At 54.6% G+C, this 20,289-nt stretch overlaps 7 protein-coding genes across 7 annotated transcripts; 5 read left to right on the top strand and 2 right to left on the bottom strand.

Annotated features, from left to right (window-relative positions):
- Positions 1 to 255: 255 nt before the first annotated feature.
- J4E79_006962 (uncharacterized protein) lies at positions 256 to 3,080 on the top strand (the record flags this gene model as incomplete). The annotated part of the gene is made up of 3 exons (XM_049355830.1): positions 256 to 435; positions 486 to 2,953; positions 3,005 to 3,080. 3 exons carry the CDS (start codon positions 256 to 258, stop codon positions 3,078 to 3,080), a joined length of 2,724 nt encoding a protein of 907 aa, XP_049209859.1.
- A 1,364-nt stretch (positions 3,081 to 4,444) lies between these two features.
- J4E79_006961 (uncharacterized protein) lies at positions 4,445 to 7,608 on the top strand (the record flags this gene model as incomplete). The annotated part of the gene is made up of 4 exons (XM_049355829.1): positions 4,445 to 4,852; positions 4,899 to 6,796; positions 6,846 to 7,352; positions 7,401 to 7,608. The coding sequence occupies 4 exons, from the start codon at positions 4,445 to 4,447 to the stop codon at positions 7,606 to 7,608; spliced, it is 3,021 nt and encodes a 1,006-aa protein (XP_049209858.1).
- Positions 7,609 to 8,324: 716 nt separating this feature from the next.
- On the top strand, positions 8,325 to 10,172 carry J4E79_006960 (uncharacterized protein; the record flags this gene model as incomplete). Its single annotated transcript, XM_049355828.1, has 1 exon — positions 8,325 to 10,172. The coding sequence occupies one exon, from the start codon at positions 8,325 to 8,327 to the stop codon at positions 10,170 to 10,172; it is 1,848 nt and encodes a 615-aa protein (XP_049209857.1).
- A 230-nt stretch (positions 10,173 to 10,402) lies between these two features.
- On the bottom strand, positions 10,403 to 12,713 carry DUS3 (tRNA-dihydrouridine synthase 3; the record flags this gene model as incomplete). The annotated part of the gene is made up of 3 exons (XM_049355827.1): positions 10,403 to 10,490; positions 10,541 to 12,454; positions 12,502 to 12,713. 3 exons carry the CDS (start codon positions 12,711 to 12,713, stop codon positions 10,403 to 10,405), a joined length of 2,214 nt encoding a protein of 737 aa, XP_049209856.1.
- Positions 12,714 to 13,101: 388 nt separating this feature from the next.
- Positions 13,102 to 13,946, top strand: J4E79_006958 (uncharacterized protein; the record flags this gene model as incomplete). The annotated part of the gene is made up of 4 exons (XM_049355826.1): positions 13,102 to 13,122; positions 13,264 to 13,398; positions 13,447 to 13,547; positions 13,595 to 13,946. 4 exons carry the CDS (start codon positions 13,102 to 13,104, stop codon positions 13,944 to 13,946), a joined length of 609 nt encoding a protein of 202 aa, XP_049209855.1.
- Positions 13,947 to 14,515: 569 nt separating this feature from the next.
- Positions 14,516 to 16,388, top strand: J4E79_006957 (uncharacterized protein; the record flags this gene model as incomplete). Its single annotated transcript, XM_049355825.1, has 3 exons — positions 14,516 to 14,652; positions 14,698 to 15,290; positions 15,343 to 16,388. 3 exons carry the CDS (start codon positions 14,516 to 14,518, stop codon positions 16,386 to 16,388), a joined length of 1,776 nt encoding a protein of 591 aa, XP_049209854.1.
- A 2,552-nt stretch (positions 16,389 to 18,940) lies between these two features.
- On the bottom strand, positions 18,941 to 19,589 carry J4E79_006956 (uncharacterized protein; the record flags this gene model as incomplete). The annotated part of the gene is made up of 3 exons (XM_049355824.1): positions 18,941 to 19,034; positions 19,084 to 19,188; positions 19,339 to 19,589. The coding sequence occupies 3 exons, from the start codon at positions 19,587 to 19,589 to the stop codon at positions 18,941 to 18,943; spliced, it is 450 nt and encodes a 149-aa protein (XP_049209853.1).
- Positions 19,590 to 20,289: the final 700 nt, after the last annotated feature.

The following is a 20,289-nucleotide window of genomic DNA, read 5'->3' as shown; positions in this document are numbered from 1 at the left end:
CCCTGTTTCGCGTAGTCGGAGAGAATTGTGTAGACACTACCAACTGTGCCGCGTTGATAACCTCTGCTCGTCGACCGCTTCCGTTCTCTTTCCAGTCTCTACACACTCGCGCTTTACTGATCTTCGCAGGGCTCCTTGCCCATTCTCTCGTTTCTTGGCTCCGACCACAGCACCTGTCTTTAACAGACTCGTCTGCTCCTTACAATCGCTTACTATCCCTACCGCTCCTCTTAATTCTTTTGACATCCCCTCGGCATGTCTTCCGCCACACCTTCCCACGATGGGGACAGGCCCTTCATCCCCTCCAGCAGGCAATCGTTCAGTGGCAGTGTCAATGACTCCTCCCGCTACTCCGTACCCCAGACACCGACGAGTCGTCCGGCCCTGTCGCGGCCGTTGACCATGAAGATCGACGAAGATTCAAGATACCGTGCCGTAAGTACAAACAACCTCAAGCTTGCATAACAATGTCTCACACCACCTAGATCATCAAGCACCTTTACGCTAAGGCATGCTCCATGCGATGGATGACATCCAGTGCCCTGACACCTGGCTCCTGCGAAGGTGTCTTGATCCGAAAGGGTCAAGGAGAATATGTCACAGAACCCGTCGCGGCCAACAAGGACCTTCTCTCGGCAGTAAAGAGGATCAACCCTGGCGTCGCCCTCACCATGAGCACCGATGGTACCCAGGCCATCTTTGATGTCCTCGAGCCCTTCGAGACGGAGTTGATGTTCCAGAACGGCTCCCAGATCCAGATCTTCGAGTCAATGGCAGAGGTCGCTACCTCGAGTACCATCCGCAAGTTCCAATACGCAGCTCTTATCCGCCAGGAGAGGCTCCTCCTCGTATGGCACGATGACCTCGGTGCGATCCTTTCCCAGGCGATGGAGATCGAATCAAGGATCCTGGCCTTGGTTTGGGGTACATCAAAGAACCCCTTCAGTGGTTTCGACAGCGCCATCCAGTCCAGTGCCAACTCCACCCTTGGAGGATCAACTGTCGACTTCGCTATCGACAGCAAGAAGGACGATGTTGAGGTCAATGCTGAGGAGGTTGATGGTGACCTCGAGAAGGCCGAAGGTCCTAAGGAGTCGCTCGCACGTCCTCTCATCTTCACAAGTTCCATCTTCGTCGGTCTTGCCATGGTTTTGATCATCGTCCTCGTCATCGGTCTCGGAAACAAGGCCATCATTCTCCAGACTATGACCGATCACTTCTACCCCCGTATCCTTCTCGTCCTAACCGAGCCACTGTGGATCGCCCTTGGTCTCTTCTTCGTCGTCGTCGTCCTGGGTAACATCTTCGAGGTGTTCGGACCCGTCACTGGTGTCAAGTCCAACAGCCGCTTCCACTCCGCCGTCAAGCCCAACCTTGCCCAGGCACGCGCCATGGGATTCACGCCGTCGACCATCACCATCCAAATGCCCATCTACACTGAGTCCCTTGAGGGTGTCGTCAAGCCCACCGTCGCCAGTTTGCAAGCTGCCATCTCCTACTACGAGTCCCGTGGTGGAACTGCACGCATCTTCATCAACGACGATGGTATGGCCGTCCGATCAGCAGAAGATAACGAGAAGTTCCTGCGATTCTACGAGAACAACAACATTGGATGGGTCTCGCGCCCCAAGCACAACCACGAAGGCTTCGTTCGCCGCGGAAAGTTCAAGAAGGCTTCCAACATGAACTTCGCGCTCAACACCTCCAACAAGGTCGAGGATGTACTTCAAAGCATGGTCGACAACCGTTTTGACAAGGCTGATGGTGATGCTTCGATCTCCGAGGAGGAGGAGCTCGCTCTCTATCACGAGGCTCTCGAACAGGTTCTTACTGCGGACCCCCGCGCTAAGGCTGGCGGTAACATCCGTATGGGTGAGATCATTCTTATTGTCGACTCCGATACCATCGTTCCCGAAGACTGCCTCATGTACGGTGCCGCCGAAATGTACCTGTCGCCCGAAGTCGCCATTGTTCAGCACGCTACCGGTGTCATGCAAGTCTCTTGGGATTACTTCGAGAACGGTATCACCTATTTCACCAACCTTGTCTACACTGCCATTCGCTTCTCAGTCGGTAGCGGTGAAGTCGCACCCTTCGTCGGTCACAACGCCTTCTTGCGATGGCAAGCTGTCCAGTCCGTCGGCAACCCTCCGGAAGATGACGGCTACGTCTGCTTCTGGTCCGAGAGCCACGTGTCCGAGGATTTCGATATCGCGCTTCGTCTCCAGATCAAGGGTAACATTGTCCGCTTGGCGAGTTACCACGGTCGTGGTTTCAAGGAGGGTGTGTCTCTTTCCATCTTCGACGAGTTGGACCGATGGGAGAAGTACGCGTACGGTTGCAACGAACTGGTCTTCAACCCTGTGCACACCTGGTTGTGGAAGTCCCCCTTCACCAAGCTCTTCCGCACCTTCATCTTCTCCAACATCCAGCTGTCGTCCAAGATCTCCATCTGCGGTTACATCTTCTCCTACTACGCTCTCGGATCGGCCGTTCCCCTCGGTTGCCTCAACTACTTCCTGGTCGGATGGCTCAACGGTGATCTCGACAAGTACTATGTCGAATCGTGGAAGATCTTCATCGTCCTGCTCATCGTGTTCAACGGAATGTCCAACGTCTGCTTCGCCATCATGCGCTACCGTATCGGTGAGGCCAGTCTACTGGGTGCCTTTTTCGAGAACCTCAAGTGGATGCCCTTCTTCATGATCTTCTTCGGTGGTGTCTCGTTCCACATCCTCCTCGCCATTTGCTCGCACATGTTCTGTATCGACATGAGCTGGGGTGCCACAGCCAAGGAAAAGGACAACTCCAACTTCTTCGCCGAGCTGCCCAAGATCTGGAAGCGCTTCAAGTGGATGTACATGATCATGATCCTCATGATCGGAGGTATGATCTACCTCGGATGCTTCGCTCCCCACGGCTGGGAGATTACCGGTCTGACTGCCGTTCTGCCGTGAGTACCCTCCTACTCTGATATCATTGACATCTCGCTAACAATACCTAGTTGGGCCGTAACGGTTATCATGCACTGCCTGTTGCCCATCGTACTGAACCCGTCATTGACGGTCTTCAACTACTAGTTGGGTCATGACTGGATGTATTTTCTTTTGTTCGATTCACCTGTTGCGGCGTTGGGAATTGGAAGCCAGTTGGCACCATGGATCGGGATACATAGAGCGGGTCATCGCATCATGGAGGGCACCATTCCCTTGTCGGCGTTGGTTCTAGAGTTGTATGACCTACTTTACAGGTTAATTTCTAATCTCGTTACAAAAATGACAGTTCTTCCACTTACACATGCTCACCGCTTCATGACTACATTCCCAGCGATATGCATGGATGTGTCGCATTGGTTGCGTATGCTTTCCTCGCGTTTGGGTCGTGTGAGAGGCGATGGCGATGAGATGGAAGGAGTTGGGGAGGTGTGGTGTTACCTGGGGGCGTGATGGCAGCCGTGTGCTCTTCATACGGCAGTCGCGGGCGGGCTGGCGGTGGAAAGCGTAACACGGCGCAACTTGGACCGCGCACCAGGCCATCAAGCCACAACTCACTACCGTCACCACATGGCCATTCCTAGCCATTCACAACACCACATAGCCGAAAAGAATTCAGCCCATCGCAAAACCCCAATCAGCATGAAGTCGATCGTCTCGACACAGCTGCGCTCTGACCGGGGTTCCCGTCGCGGCTTGCGCTTTCCTACCTGGCCAGTTGAGGCAGCACCATTCAGATGATAGCACACCACACCTCGCCATGGATCTAGATGCTACCGTCGGCGTGCACATCGACGATATGTGCAGTCTCTTCAGCGACGGCGTTTTCTGCCGCGCCCGTCTCAGCGCACTTGGTTCAGAATGAGAGTACTGTGCATGCAGCAATGCGAGGACATCTGAAGGGACATCCGCATGATGCGACTATGGTAACGAACAGATAGTAAACAAGCCGATGCATACATCGGTACGGGGTGTACATTGTGGGTTGTGGAGATGGCGGTTCTGTAGAGATCTACCTGATGCGACACAGATTCTGTCATGGCCCGGTGCGTTGACAAGGTAGCCGCCTGGGGCTACATGCCAGCTGAGGATGCACGGCAATTTCATGCAGTAGGAAGCGGACATCCAATGACACGCGTAACTGTGGTATCGCGCACGTTAGGGCAAGGGCGAGGTTTGCGCGAAACGAGGGACACGCGTGTTTGACGGGTGTAAGAGGTAGTTTGGTCGAACAGCGCTCGCGGGCGATCTGTTGGGCGTGTGGGTGGGCTGTGGCCCCTCTACGTCAGCTGTGGTGGGGTAAGCTCAAGCAAGACCAGCCACTGAAACATGCCACTAGCAACATTCACATAGACACCGGTGTACACAACGCACCCCTCTCTCCTCGACCTACAATCTCTTCCTAGACTCTTTCTTGCATATCAACAAGAGTATACGAAATCACAAGCACGATGCCGCAAATCAGCGACATCTGGCTGCCATGCCTCATCGTAATGGTGTTGTGGGCGCGCCCCACGGCAGCTTTCGGTGCGGGCAACATTGCAAGCCTGAGCGCCATTGAGGGACAGAACTGGCGCCATGGAGATATCGAGGATACCCTACTCACCCTGCTCATCAGCGGCCAGACGGGCAAGAAGTTCAGCAAGATGGATGTCAAGCGTGTCTACTTTGGCAACTGGCTACGCGACTACTCCCAGGCCGTCGATGTCGGCACCGTCAAGATGGTCTCTGCAGAGGCGATCCGCATCCTCCTCTGGGTTCTCGGCTTCATGAGCTTCGGCTACGGAACCAAGGAGTTCGAGGTCACCCGCGATCGCCTTGGTTGCTACAGACCTGAAGAGCACATTGACAACCCCAAGGTCAGTACACCGCTTTATTGCTCAAGTCCTGATACTGACTACCCAGGACTACGCCGACAACCTCGATGCCCGCGACTACGACCGCCGCCTGCGAGGCCCCGTTGACGAGAGACGCGAGCTCAGCGTCGACGAGCGAACCGGCCTGAAGAACTACATCGCTTCCGAAGACTTGGGTATCACAACATCGGCTGGTATGGTCCGCGATCTGCTTCGGCGTTGCATCGACCTGGGACGCCGCTCGCGAGGAAAGGGTCCCGACTTCTACGAAGCATTGAGACTTCTCGGCACAGCGACACACTGTCTGGAGGACTACTCTGCCCACTCCAACTATGTCGAGCTTGCCTTGATTGAACTCGACGAAGACAACCGGGACATTTTCCCCCACGTCGGCAGGAACGCCCTGTTCGATGTCCGCGCCGCGGGAAAGCAGGTATACCCCATCATCACAGGCACATTCGGTGGTGTCGACTTCTTGCACTCGGTCTGCGGAGAGATCACCGACAAGGCTACACAGTCCGAGCTGCAGGAACTTGAAGGCGCAATTGCCAATGCCGACAGGAACGAGAACAAGAGCAAGATCCAAGAGCTCCTTGCCAAGCTCCCAGACGGCATCTTCGGCGGTAAAGACGAAGCCGGTAAGGCCGAGGAGCTTGCCGACAACTCCAACGCTGCTGCGATGGGCAACATCCAGATCACCCCTAAGGAGCCTGAGGCATTCACTGAGCAGATTGGAGAGCTAGTCAAGCAGATCTACCCCATCATGGAGTTCCACGATGAAATCATGCAGTCCATCACCGAATTCATTGAGAAGATCCCAATTCTGCCAGATCTGATCGAGGAGGTCCAGAGCCAGGTCACTATCTTCGTCTTCAGTCTTCTTGCTCCCTACGTTCTGCCCATTCTTAGCCAAGTCAAGTCTGAGCTTGAGACGGGATCCAGCGAAGTCATTGCAAGCTCTCGTGAGAAGCAACACATCGTCTTCAATGACGATGACTGTACCGACCCGACCCACAGCATGCTTTCCAAGGATCATTTCTCCAACGTGCTCAACGAGCCTGCTGGTCGCGTAGCATCTGCCGTGCTGAGCTGGGCTGTTCCGCAAGTCGTCCAGTGCTGGGACGGTGAGGCCGACCCTGAGGAAACCATTGACCGCATCATCAAGGGCGTGTTCCACCACCCTGCGGTTGCTGCGGCAGAGAGAAACCATGGAGGACGGGGTGATCGCGGGGTCCAGGAATGCCACCAAATCATGTTTGACACAGTTGGAAAGTGGTGGAGCTCCAAGGACAGGCGCGCACAGGAGGAGTTCCGTGATCAGCTCAGTCGGGACGGCGTACAGAATCTCCGCAACCACAAGGAGAACGTGCACGACAAGGGCCATGGTTGTGGCAAACCTCTGGGTATGGCCAACAACTTTGGCTCTTCCGGCGGACAAGGTGGTGTCAACCCACAGATCCAGCAGGCCTCTGACCATGTTGGCAAGCTCGCAGGCGAAGCCGTTGGTGGTGGCGCCCTAGGCGGCCTTGTCGGTGGTCTTGTTGGCGGCATCGGCGGCTCTCTGCTTGGTGACGCTTTTGGTGGAAAGGAAAAGAAGAGCCACAAGGAGGAGAGCTACGGTCAAGACGGCTCTTACACTCAGTCCTACTCGGAGACTGGTCATCACCAGGCATCTTCGTATGGCGACAACGATCGCTATGGCCGCGCCGAGTACGAGCAGACACAATACCCGAGTGGTGGGCGTCGCGAGGAATACTCTCGTCAGGAACGGGACGACCGTGGCGGATCCTACAGCTACGAACAGCGTGTCGAGACTTCGAGCTACAGCAACACCGGTGGATATGAGCGTCGCGAGGAGCGTCGCGTCCAGCAGGGCGATCAATGGCGCTCTGAAGAGACACGCGAAGGGATCGATCGGTCTGGAGAATACTACTCCGAGGAGAGAGAGTAAGCGAAATCCTCAATTCATGACGATGATAGGCTAACAATTGTGCAGACGACGTGGTAAGTCCAAGAAACACTCCGATGACGACGATTCGAACGATTCGGGCGGCGAAGATTCATACGAGAAGCGGATGAAGAAGGAGCGCAAGAAGCGTGAGAAGGAGGAGAAGAAGCGCCATAAGCACAAGAAACATGGCAGCGGTGATGAGGATTCGGATGATGCTGACAAGCGTCGATCAGGATCTGGTGAACACAGGCGTCGCTCTCGCTCCCGTGAGCATGAACACCGTCGCAAGAAGAGCGGCAGCCGCTCGCCCCAGCGCCAGTCCGGAGGATACTCGCAAGGCTATGGCCAAGAGCAACGCTACGGCGAGCAGTCAGGCTACGGTCGTGAAGAGCCATCCAGGTACGGACGTCAGGAGTACGGCGGAGACGCTGGAGGCTACGGCCGTCAGCAACCGCAGTATGGTGCTGACTCTTATAGCACTGGCGGATACGGTCTTCAAGAGGAGTCTGGATATGGCCGTCGCCAGGAAGAGTCGAGCTACGGTCGTCAAGAGTACGTTGGCGGATTTTCTCACTGGGGCTACGGTACTAACTCTTATAGATCCAGCGGATACGGTCGTTCGGAGGGCCTGGAATACGGTGGTGAGCGTCCTGATCAATCTTACGGCGCCTCTGGTGTCCCCGGTGGTTTCGGTGAAGAAACTCAGGGCTATGGCCGCCGCCGTGACGATGAAGACGAATATGGCCAGCGAAGGCAGGAGTATGGCTCCGGTGGTTATGGTGAGGAGGGGTATGGAAGGCGTTACTAGACATGACGTCTTTTCCGCGGGGTCTTAACGTGGCTTGGGGTTGCTGGGCCGTGTCCGGAGCACCATGATGACTATGCTGTAGTACCTGCATGAACCGCTCAACTCAGCCGATAGACTCACCAACATGAACATCATCGTGGCTGACATCACCAATACGCTTAGTTATACAGTGGCATCTACAGTGAACCGTTTGATTATGCGCATGAACTATGCTATCCTCGTATAGAGTGAACGGGCCTCCTTATGGATGGGAACTGGAATGCAGATGGTGATATGTGCAAATGGGCTTTGCACCCTGCAAGAGTACATGCGTTATAACTTTCAAGAGTATCAAGCAGTCCAGATATCGGGGTCGGGAAGGGGAAAGCAGCATTCCACTTCATCCCTATCAGTGACACTCTCATGATGTGCCATAGCAACGCTTGAGTAAAGAAGGAGACCGTGCGGAAGGAATGATCTGTTTGGTTAAATACAAGAAGTGAAATTGGTTCGTGGATGTTTACCACGCTTTCCGGATGAGCAGAGGAAACGCGTTCGTGCAGATGAGAAGTGGATCCGACACAGGTGAGCGTTGCGGCGGAGAAAACGCGCTAGTGCCGAGCTGGGACCAGCCGGATTCCCAATGTTCAGCGACTCGTAAAGACGCGACAAGTCGACCAATTCCGCTTCGCTGTACTCGCCTTTCTTCTGCTTCTGCTTACGTCGCATCGCGCATCATGACGAGCATCGACGACCTCTTCAAAAGCGCAAACGGTTCGGCAAAGCGCAAGTTCGAGAACCCAAACGAAGCCGACCCGACCCAATCCTACAAATCTGCAAAGCTGGACGCCGATGGCGATGTCAAAGCCCCAGCGCAAGCCTCGGTAGCTGACGAAGATGACGACGACGAGGCTGGCCCCTCGTTACCGCCCGACTTCGAGGACGGGCCCGGCGACGACGACGAAGGACGCTTCTTTGGCGATGGCCTGGACGAGAATGCGCGGGACGCCATGGAGTACATCGACGCGCAAGACGGCGATGGAGCTATAGGCGAAGAGAAATACGACGTGCCGTGGGTGCGCAAGCTGGCGCTCAACTTTGAGAAGAAGGTCAACAAGAACGCATCGCTGCGCGCAAAGTACGAGGACGACCCCACCAAGTTCATGGAGTCGGAAGGCGATCTGGACGAAGGCATAAAGGCGCTCAGTATACTGTCGGAGCACCCGGAGCTATACGAAGAGTTTGCGAAAAGCACAGCGGCGTCCAAGTTGGTGGAACTGCTGGCGCATGAGAACACAGACATCGCAATCGCAGCGATCGAGATGGTCTCGGAGCTCACAGACGAAGACGTTGGAGGGGAGCAAGAACAATGGGATGCGCTCGTCACCGCCTTCATGGAGGCCGACCTGCTCAGCCTGCTCGTATCCAACTTCTCCCGCTTCGACGAGACCGACGAAGCCGACGCATCGGGCGTCTACAACTCCCTCAGCGTCATCGAGAACCTCCTATCACAACCCACATACACAGACATAATAGGCAGGGAGACAGCTCTGCTAAAATGGTTACTGGACAGGATACAGAAGCCCGAGAAACCCACAACACAGAACAAACAATACGCCTCCGAAATCCTCTCCATCCTCGCACAATCCTCGCGACCGAACCGAAACCACGTAGCCGACGCAAACGGTGTCGAAATCTTCCTCACAAACCTCGCGCCGTACCGTAGAGACGACCCAGAAAAGGACAGCAACGAGGAGGAATACATGGAGAACCTGTTCAACTGCCTCTCGTTAGTGACAGAAGAGCCTCTTGGAAAAGCCAAATTCCTAGAAGCAGAAGGTGTAGAGCTCTGTCTCCTCTTCGTCCGCGACGGTAAGACCAGCAAGAGCCGCGCCCTGAAAGTACTAGACCACGCCTGCGGCTACGCAGAAGAAACAACACCACCACAAACCAATGGCAACACAAGCGCAAAAGGCAAAGAAGCCGCAGCAGAAGTCGCCGAAGCCACAAACAGCGCCACAGCCGTCTGCACCAAACTCGTCGACAGCCGCGGCCTGAAACCTCTCTTTAGCACCTTTTCCAAAACGAAAAAGTCCCACGACCCCCAGCAAACCGAACATATACTCGGCATCTTTGCCTCACTCCTCCGCTCACTACCCGGAAACTCCGATACCCGTTTCCGTCTCCTAGCCAAGTTCCTCGAGAAGGACTACGACAAGATACACAAACTGGTTGAATTGCGCAGAGGCTACGTTACCCGGTTATCTGCTTTCGATAGCAAGTTAGCAGAGAAGAAGGGGGCGTTGCGGATAAGCGGGAAAGATGAGCTCGAGGCTTTTGAGCTGGAAAATATTCCAGACCGGTTGAGCGAGGGGCTGTATTGTCTGGAGAGGATCGATGCTGTGTTGGCCTGGTTGGTTGCTGAGGATGAGGGTGCAAAGGTGGCTGTTGAGAAGGCACTGGCAGAGAGGGATGAAGGATTGGGAGACGTTAAAAGGACGTTGCAGGCGCAGCTTGATGGCGTGATGGCTGTTGAGCCAGCTGAGAGGGAGATGCTGGAGACGCTTGTGGGATTTTTGGTGTAGATATTTTACGGAAGCAAATGCCATGAGCAAAGGCACGGGATAGATATTTCCTGGTATTTATATATGACTTTTCCATGCGAAGCCCTAAAGAGGCGTCTACCGAGACCTGAAGACTAGAAATATATCCATGCAAATGCATCGAAGTCGCCACGCTTGTCTGCCCCTCAACCAATGCACATATTGACGTACGCATATTCTCCCCATAACAATACGTTTCATTCCACCACCCTTTATCCTTCAGCCTCGATCTCATAAGCGTTGGACTTATGTTTAGGCTCAAATTTGAAGTTAGGGTGAGCAGGACCCAAGAACATTTCACTGCAAGTACGTTAGCCAAAACACCTTCCCACGTCATAAGAAGAACATACCTGAGCTTGATCCAGTCGGTGTAGTGTTCACTAGCCATCAACGTCTCCAGGTCATTCCTACCCTTGAACCTTGGGGGACGATCCTGGATGTTCGGGGGCAAGTGTTCCAATAGACCAACCGGCACATAGCGATGCGCAAAGCTTAGCCATTCAAGGAGGAAACGACGAGTCGTGCCAATGCCCATCTCATCAGAACCCCAAGTCTGCAAACCATACTTGGTAAACTTCTCAATGTAGGAGAGGCGCTCTGACGCGGACTTGTCAAGGTACTGGCCCTTTTCAATCTCTTCAAAGAGCCAGGGCTTGATGAGTGCGCCGCGACCGACCATGACGGTATCGACCTTGGCGTTTTCGAGGTGGTTGTAGTAGTCCTCGTGCGAGTAGCAGTCGCCGTTGCCGACAAAGTAGACATGGCCGCCGTTTGCGAGGTCACGGGGATCAGCTTCGGCGGCGGTGTCTGTTTTGGCCGCTTGTTCTTTACGGAGTCGGTTGATGAGGGCGGAGCATTCGGCGATGTAGGACCAGTCTGCGCTTCGAGAGTATCGCTGCTGCTTACTCCTGCCGTGGAGGGTAATGGCTGCGATACCCGAGAGACCCTTTCCGGACTCTACGGCTTCGTGGCCACCAAGTACGAGGCGCTTAATGAGCTTTTGCGCGGTCGGGTGGTTGTCCTTGGTACCCATGCGGATCTTGACGGTGATGGGGACCTCCTTGGATACATAGGTCATTCCACGGAGGATACTTTCCAGTTTTGCCTCGCTGTCAAGGAGTGCGGAACCACTTCCCTTCTCACACACGAGGTTGATGGGACATCCGCAGTTGAGATCGATAGCGCGCAGCTTCGGGCAGTATTCAGTCAGTACTTCAACCGTCTTAGTGGCCAGCCATGGCTTGTTCGCCGCGATTTGTGCGCCGAATTTGAGATCAGTCGAGTTGTCGTAGCCCTGGACAACAGTGTTCTTGCCCAAGAACTTTGGAGGGGTTACCTCAGATTCGTGGGCTTTGAGAAGCGGCCATTCGCCCTTGTCACCTTGGATCAATGGCATACCCATGGCCATCTCACTCCAAGTCACTTGGCAGCCAAAATCCACGCAGAGCCGGCGGTACGGCATGTTGCCTTGAGTGGTGAGGGGTGCGAGCATTGGTGTCTCGGGTCCGTAGTAGAGCCTACGCTTCTCTGATGGCCTGAAGGGCGCCTCCACAAACTCCGCTCTGCGCGCCTCCTTCTCCTCCTTGAGAACGTCCATGTCCATCTGAGCTGCATCGAACATTTCTCTTTCGTTGCGAGCATTGGTCTCGATCCATTGCAGGTACTGGTCAGAGCGCGGGGTCCCAATCTTCCGTCTCGATAAACCAATCTTGATATCCTTTGGCACGATGTTGACCACTTCAGCCTCTGCTTCTTCGTCGAAGCTGGAGAACTTGGATTTCCGGTCAGCATCTTCTTTCAGGACTAATTCTTTCCGGCCGTCTTCTAGGGTGCGCTCTTCGGAATGGCTACCGACGAATCGACACTTCCAGCCGAAGTGGCAGAATCCCTTGACGGCATAGACTGGACATTGGCCATCGAAGGTAGTAAGATCTTCTCGTCGGCCTTCCTTCAGGTACTTGCGGATATCGTGTTCGAACTTGCACTTCTCGCCAAACGGACACTCCTTGGGTGAGAACTCATTGTAGGCTGCGCGAGTACCACAGAGCGGTATCTTGTCGCGCGAGCTGCCGAAAGTGCGGCTGGTGTTTTGGCCCTTTTGCTTTTTGTCTTTCTTGTTGTTCTTGCCCTTTCTGGGGCCATCGCGAGCATCAGTCTTTGGTAGGCCTTCAGATTTGTGCTCAGCATCGGCGCCCTCAGCTGCATCGTCGTCAATGACTCTGTCCTTGGTGGCGGCCTTGTTGTTATCCAGTCGTATCAGGAATCTGATGTTCTTAGCATGCGAATTACTTCAAGCGGGTGGCGCATGTACTCTGCCTTGATGGGTGCGACACCCTTGACTCGCTTCACAGAAGTATCCGCATCCTCAATGTCTTGACTGCTAGTCCTGTTCCTCTTCTTGGGGCTCGCAGGTGGTTCGGACTGCACATCGACTGTACCATTGCCGCCATTGATGCCATTGGAGACAGCACCGTCTGGGGCCGAATGGTCGGGCTCGAGCTTGGTTCCTTCACCTGTCGTCATCTTATGCAAGAACGGTGGCCAGGCTGAGAATAGGCGTGCGTGGTTGGCGTTGCTGCTCAAAAGAGAAAAGCACTCGCTCAAATTGTGAGGGCGAATGCGGCTAGAAGAGGCTAGACCGGCGGCCCATGCGCTAGTGAGCAAGTTGGGAAAGCTGCGATCATACGTCACAGCCAGGCACTTGCGGCTCCCCTACATCACATCGCGTTTCCCGTTCCCACTTTCACATCAACCCTCCTGCAATCCTTTCCGGCCCTCCGCACGATTCTCATCTTCCTGCTGGTCCTTTGCACGCACACGCAAGCCAGCTCCTCCCAGATCCATTGTTGATCCAGCTCAACCCCGCTCCCACACAAACACACACACCAGACAATAATACCACGTAGCGATCATGACGCTCTACTACAGTCTGGTAAGCAGCCCCTCTCCTTGCAGGAAAGCAGCGATCGAGAGAGATGCCAATGGTGTCGTCTCGTCACTGCTCGCGTGCTCGCCTACGCGCCTTACGTTACAACCGCGTATGTGGCCTTTGTGCTCACTCTTCATCTTCTAGGTCTTCCTCCTCCTGGTGACGGAGATGCTCATCTTCTGCGCCCTCATCGTCCCTCTGCCCTTCACATGGCGCCGCAAGCTCTTCACCTTCATTTCGGAGAGCCCTATAATAGCAAAGCTGCAATATGGCATGAAGGTATGGGAGTCAATGTATTCACGTGGAGGACCCGTCTGACATGCGTAGATTACGTTCATCTTCATCCTGATCCTGTTCATTGACAGTGTCAACCGCGTATACCGCGTGCAGATTGAGCTCTCTGGCTCAGACGACCAGGGCCGTGGATCGTAAGTTAAAGCATCCAACCTACAAAGTGCTGTACTAACGACACAAGAAGCGTTGCTGCTGGAGGCATCGAGCGCATGGAGGTCCAGGCCCGCAAGTTCTACTCGCAGCGCAACATGTACCTTTGCGGTTTCACCCTCTTCCTGTCGCTCATCCTCAACCGTACCTACGTCATGATCCTCGATGTTCTCCGTCTCGAGGAGGAGGTCAAGACCCTCAAGGGCGACCCCAGCACCAAGAAGGGCTCTTCGCTGAAGAACGTTGGTGGTGCTGGCGAGGTTGGAGCTCTCAAGGAGGAGCTTGCTGCCAAGGACCGCGACATGGCGAACCTGAAGAAGCAGGTTGAGAACATGCAGAAGGAGTACAACCGCATGGGCGACCAGGTCTCTGGCAAGCAGTAGACGCGTACGAATGGCTTCGAACGGACACGGAATGCAGGCTACGGCTATCCTGTAGGACGGCAGGCGCACGCCCGGGAGAGGTCGTCACTACAATTATACTTTCAAAGTTGAAGTTTCAAGGGCTCTATGCTGGTGTATGCCACGCATACGACTATTTTATCTTTGTCCTCTGGGTGTTGCGGTGTGGTAACTAGTTTTGAGGGGGAAGGAGAGCTACAGTGCTGACGTAACTTTCGCATATGGCTCAGCAGCAATAGACAGTAAACACGATTGAATTCATGTGCTCTTTGATCAGTATCGGACCTTGTTCGGAAAGCTTCTTCTGTTGTTGCTTACGTTGGGACCTTCGGACGTCTTGGACCTCGGGAGCTTGCGCGATGACAAAACACCCCAACTAGTAGCATGTGAAAGCTAGCGCAGTGCTTCAGGTATCCCGAGCACTTGAGGCTTATCAAGATTCCGCATAAAGGCAGTGGAGGAGCATACAAGCGTTTACCAGTGTTACCAAAGGCCCAATTGCATATCGCTTCAGCTTCACTTGCCATTGGTTCCGTGCAGCCACAGCCAAGATGTCGGGAAGCAGCCAGACATCCCCGCGCTTCTTCAATTATCCGCGCCCCAAACCTCACGACGCGCCATACAAGGCCCCGCCGCCCGGAAAGAACCCCGTAGTCAAGGGCGCCTTGCTGCACTATCTTTCCAACCTGTTAGTCAATCCACCATTCTTTTGTCACCAAGCTAACAGCTCCAGAGTCGCGACTGTACCGCTAGTCCCTGGCATCCTGTGGAGCAATGCCGGCTTCAGCTCCTTGCGAGAATGCAGGCAACTCGACGGCATCGACCCGCGCTATGATCCCACCGTAATCCCGCTGCCGGAGTCCGACGATGCTCCCCTCAACTACACCGACAAATCCAACTTTCGCGCATCGTACCCGCACACGTCCTCCAACCGATTCTACTCGATCAAAGACTTCCACGATGCCTACTCGAGCGGCACACTCACACCGACCGACGTAGTAGAACACCTGCTGCCCCTCATACGCAGAGATGTTGCACAGCGCTCGCCCTATTCGACAGCCTTCATGGACAGCAAAGTAGACATGGTTAGACAAGCTGCTGAAGCCTCCACGCAACGGTACAAGCAGGGGCAGCCATTGGGTATACTGGATGGCGTGCCGTTCGGAGTCAAGGACGACCTTAAGGTCACGGGATACAAGCACTATGTCGGCACCACTTACGACTACAGCCATGGAGGAAATAAGGAAACGAGCTGGTGTGCGAAGATGCTTGAGAAGGAAGGCGCGGTCTTGGTCGGCACGCTGACTATGCATGAGATGGGAATGGGTGAGTGGAAGCGTCGGTTCTGTGTTTTCATGGAAGATACTGACTGGTCTAGATACCACAAACAACAACCCTAACTGGGGCACACCGCGGAACCCATACAACAGTTCATACTACCCAGGAGGCTCATCGGGAGGCGCTGCGTCTGCAGTAGGGCATGGCCTCATACCCTTTGCTATTGGATCAGATGGAGGCGGCTCAGTCCGAATTCCCAGCAACTACTGTGGTCTATATGGTCTGAAGCCATCGCACTCCCGTGTCTCCGTCGCGCCCATGCCAGACGCCGGGAAATCCGTCACCGTTCGCGGGCCCCTCGCGAGCAACATGTCAGATCTCGAGATCGCATACCGCGTCCTTGCACAGCCCGACCCATCAACATACCCCTCATCAGAATTCAACCCACCCAAGAAGCACACTGGGCCTCGAAACAAAGTACTAGGTGTATACAAAGCCTGGATCGACCGCGCAGACCCTTCAGTACAGGAGGCCTGTCAATCAGCCCTGCGGTACTTTGAGTCGGAACTGGGATACCAAATTGTCGATATCAGCATCCCGCTGCTGACAGGGGGTCAACTGGCCCACGCAATGACTATCATGGCCGAAGGCGCAGCAGGACACAGGACGTCCATATACGACCTCACACCCGCCAACAGGATTCTCATGAGTGTGGCGAAACAGACCCCAGCAACTGACTTTCTGCTTGCCCAGCGTCTGCGCAACGTTCACATGGAACATCTTGCCGACCTTTTCCGCAAGTATCCTGGTCTCATCATCGTCACGCCTACGACGCCAAATGCGGGCTGGCCTATCGATGAAGCTGAACTTTCACATGGGGTGACGAACGGCAATATGCAAATCAGGAACATGGAGTATGTTTGGCTGGCGAACTTCACAGGGATCCCATGCATACAATTCCCTATTGCCTATGTGGACGGCGTGAAGGGCACTGGCAAGGTCCCGATCGGGCTGAGTGGGAACGGAGAGTGGGGAAGTGAAGATGCGCTGATTGAGTTTGGGTTTGATGGAGAGCAGTGGCTGCTTGATGGATATAAGGGTGGGAAGGTCATGCCAGAAGGATGGGTGGACGTCATGAAGGCTTAGGAGAGTGTGAATAAACACCGGTTCTGACGGTACTCTATCTCACTGATCCAAGGAATTGTTGTGATTATCTCACTGCCTCCAGTAGCCGGTGTTGATGCTTGGTATACTAGAATATGTGCGTGAATTCACACTACCCTGATGCCTAGCAGTCAAGAAGTCTGGTGGACGAAAGGATCGAGAAGATTTTCAAGTTCGCGATATGGTCAACCGATATCTTGCCGCAGCCTATGTGTGAAAATTCCGGCTTCGGTGCGGGTGTAGCATCCAAGGCATCGACGATGTGGCATACTCCATTACCACTTTTTACATCAGTCAAAGGTAGGTACAAGTCTCCAATGCCCGGATCGGAGGGAAATGACTCGGACCCTGCATATACAGCATCGTGGATCAGACGATGACCAGACAAGCTCATGTGCGGACACGTACACCTAGTCACCACACTTCATCTGCAACAACCCGTTGGCGACTGCAGGAGACCGTGTCAACTGCGGGTCAGTAGCGCCTTGCTCAGATCTACAGAAGAGGAAGTCGACGAGACCAAAGTGGAAAGTTTCGAGAGCTCCATGGAAGCATACGTGTTCAGCTCCGCAAGCACAGTACCGAGATTGACATGAATGCCGGCGCATGTGAGCGGTCGTTATCGTGGTATTTGCGTGTCGTCGGAGTACCAGGGCAAGATGGGGAAGTCGTGATGCAAGGCTGATAAAGATCGTCGGCGTGTTCCCCTCACCGCACCGATACCGAAGATGAACAACAACAACAATACAACGTGCCCACCGAGCGCGATGGCCTGCCTTTGGCTTGAGCTCATGAGCTTGTCAATCCCAATATTATCGATAGCAACTAGCACTCCCACCCATCTCGCTTGCTAAGTTGATGTCGCGGAACCCCCTCCCCAAGCGCACCGCGCGGCCAATTTCGCCCCCACGAATCATAATATCCGCACCTTAATCTCCCATTTCCCTCGAGGGGTTCCGCACCAATCATGGCATGCAAGAAGCTGCGGACCAACACCCGAGTCGAGCATGGTAGAGAGTTTCAAGATTTATTCCCATAACCTTCCTCCACCTTGCACTTGCCTTGCGTCCTTCCTTCCGGTAACAACTCGGCAAGTGCGATGGATGCACATGTGAGCCTTCCCACGGCAGAGCAGAGTGGAGTGCACCTGCATTACCGCAGCGTGGGCTTAGCGCACAAGTCCGACACATGAGATCTGTGACACGACGTTGCAACGGCGAATCGCACACTAGAGGCTTGTGTATGATTGATGATTGCATCGCGTGGGCGCCCACGCGCTAAAGCGGAACGTAGGCAAGCAAGCGGGCGGCGCAAGAGAAGAAAAAAACAGCATGAGTCGTTAGATTTGCGCGTGATGGAATAGAGTTCTTTGGTGCTTTAGTTCATCGTGGGCATTCCGATCGCTTTCGCTTGGATGCAAGCGGAGAGAAACAAGAAAGCGTCAAAGTAGGAACAACGGAGAGCGGAGACGGGCGTGCGTTACCAGCGAGGTGGGTGTTGTCTGCGTGGTTTTCTTAGTTCAGTCAAGCTTAGTGTGGCGGCTGTCAGTTTTCCTTGTCTTGCGTGCTTTGGGTTGGAGCGTGGTCCGACAAAGAGAGGGGCAGCGGTGCGGGTCTGCTCGAACAGTTTTTCTTGCGTTGCGGCAGCCTTGTCATGTTCCTTCGTGGAGCCTTGGACGGGTCATCTGCTACGCAGCTCACCGTATCTGGCATGGGCATGCAGGGTCCTGCCTGTTTCGATGCTAGATTGGGCATACATGCACTGGCACACATGCAGTCATGGAGTTGTCATCTACATTGAAGAATCGTGATGGCAATGTTGGGCGGCAGGAACAAAACGGTTGTGCGGCAGTTCTGTGCATGAATAACCATTGTGCTTATTCGCTCGTGCAAACCATGTTACTTCTAATTTTCTCTCAAATAAGATGAAGCCTTACATAGCGCCGAGTATCAGACGAAGCACCGATACTTCAGCTATAGGCTGGAAGATGTTGATTCAACTCTTCCATTGGTAGCAAAAACAAAGGGGGGTTGGGTACCGTACAGAATCCTGCCATAGTATAGAATGGAAACAAACAGGAACTCCTATAACACCGTAGTCGCCATGGCCCCGTAAAGTGGTCGGGTGAAAGTGTAAAGTTATTGTAATGTAAAACCCAATGGTCAAGGGCGCAATGTGCCGTGGTATAATCGCAAAATCGAGTGCGACAACACTGAGCCAGCGGTGCCGAGTTCAAATGGTTGTCGGAAGGGTGGTAAGACAGAAGCTGTATGCTGAATCGAAGTGTAATGACGAACGCCGGTTCCCCAATCCTGTGCCGCTATGCAGATGCTCATAAACGCGGTATCAACGTGCGTGTTTCGTGTATTGGAAGGAGGTGGTGATGATCAGTATGTGAGACAGTAGACCATCATGATTGCGTGGTAGTAGGGGTTCGAGAGCCGAGTGGCGTCCATGATGAGTCGGGGCCTTGGAGGAATGCCGACGTAGTGGAGGCTCACAGCGCCTGTGGGTAGGAGTACGAGGACTGATTGTTATTTGATAACCCTGCCCTTGCCCTTGACTTTGGACGCTTTGCCAGCGCCCGTGGAGGTGAGCTTGCTGGTCTGCATCAGCTCGCCAATATATCTGCGCGCCGTTAGCCAGTCGTCACAATGGAGATGCGAAGAATACATACGATTGGAGAAACTTGTTGCCGCCCTCGAGCTTCTCGTGTTCGTTCTTGACGACCTCGACGCGGTCGACAATCTGCATGAGGCTGGCTTGGAGGGCTTTTGCTTGTCTAGCGAAACGGTTAGTCTGGTAAGGGCTGGGACGAAAGTCAAAAACGCGCACACAAACGAGAGAGGTAGCACAGTGGGCGACAGCGACACCGAGGGGGGTCGCAGCGTTGCATGCCACGTACGTGGAGATGCAGGGTTGAGTTACTTACTCTATCAGAGCTTGGCGAGCATCCTGGCCCATCTTCTCAATCTCTTCGCTACTCCGGCGAGGGCTCATGGTGCGCGCATCGCCGTCGTCATACTCCTCCTCTTCCTCCTTCATCTCGACGTTCGGGCTGTCGCGGGGTATTATGATGGTGCCGCTCGACTTTCTGCTCCCTAGCCGGGGCCGGGCCTGTAGTGTGGGGTCGTTCTTCATCTCCTGGTCGCTGATGGAAGAGTTGGAGGAGGAAGTCGACATGTCGTCGGGGTAGGAGGGGCGGCGGTCGTCTTGCGTTGAAGTAGACGGGTAGGAGGTGATGGAAATGTGCGGGTTCATGGCACGAGACAGTATAGTGCGGCTCTCAGAGTGTAGGTTAGGGATGGAGCCAGGTGGGCGAGCGTCGGCAAGAGTATGCCGTGGGTGGATTCAGGCCAAGATAAAGCCACACGGTTGATGTGGAAGGATGTTAGAGTGGGTGGGCCCCTGTCCGCGCTAAGCCAGATAATGCTTCAGGGTCTCCCGAGACGAGGATCCCTGCGCGCGGGCGTCGAATGTGCACGCAGCGAGCGCTCCCAGCAGACAGCTCGGGGTGGCGGCGGCGGCAGCAGGCAATAGCGCGCTCGTATGGCTACCAGCGGCGTGTACTCACGAGATGACTGTGACTGTGTTTTGTTGTCGACACGCAGGCAAGGTTTGCGTTGCTGATCGGCAAGGGCAAAAGCACCCACCAGAGGCGCGGATGATTAGAAGCGGTCAATTAGCGCTGCGATGGCCGAACAGCTATTGCCAGGCCTGCGAGAGGGCAACTGGGGCGTGTTGGCGAATGTGGTGCGGGCAGTGGATGAGCGCAGCGTGGACCGTGTCGTCGGCGTGATTCAGGGCGTGCGCGCGGGCGAGGGGGTTGAAGACGACTGCGACTGCAGAGGTCATGATGAAGGCCGAAAGCGGTGCATGACGT

Source organism: Alternaria viburni, assembly GCF_023758015.1.
Source record: "Alternaria viburni strain BMP 2772 chromosome Unknown scaffold_14, whole genome shotgun sequence".
NCBI lineage: Eukaryota > Fungi > Ascomycota > Dothideomycetes > Pleosporales > Pleosporaceae > Alternaria > Alternaria viburni.
This window is presented reverse-complemented; position numbering and strand designations above follow the sequence as displayed.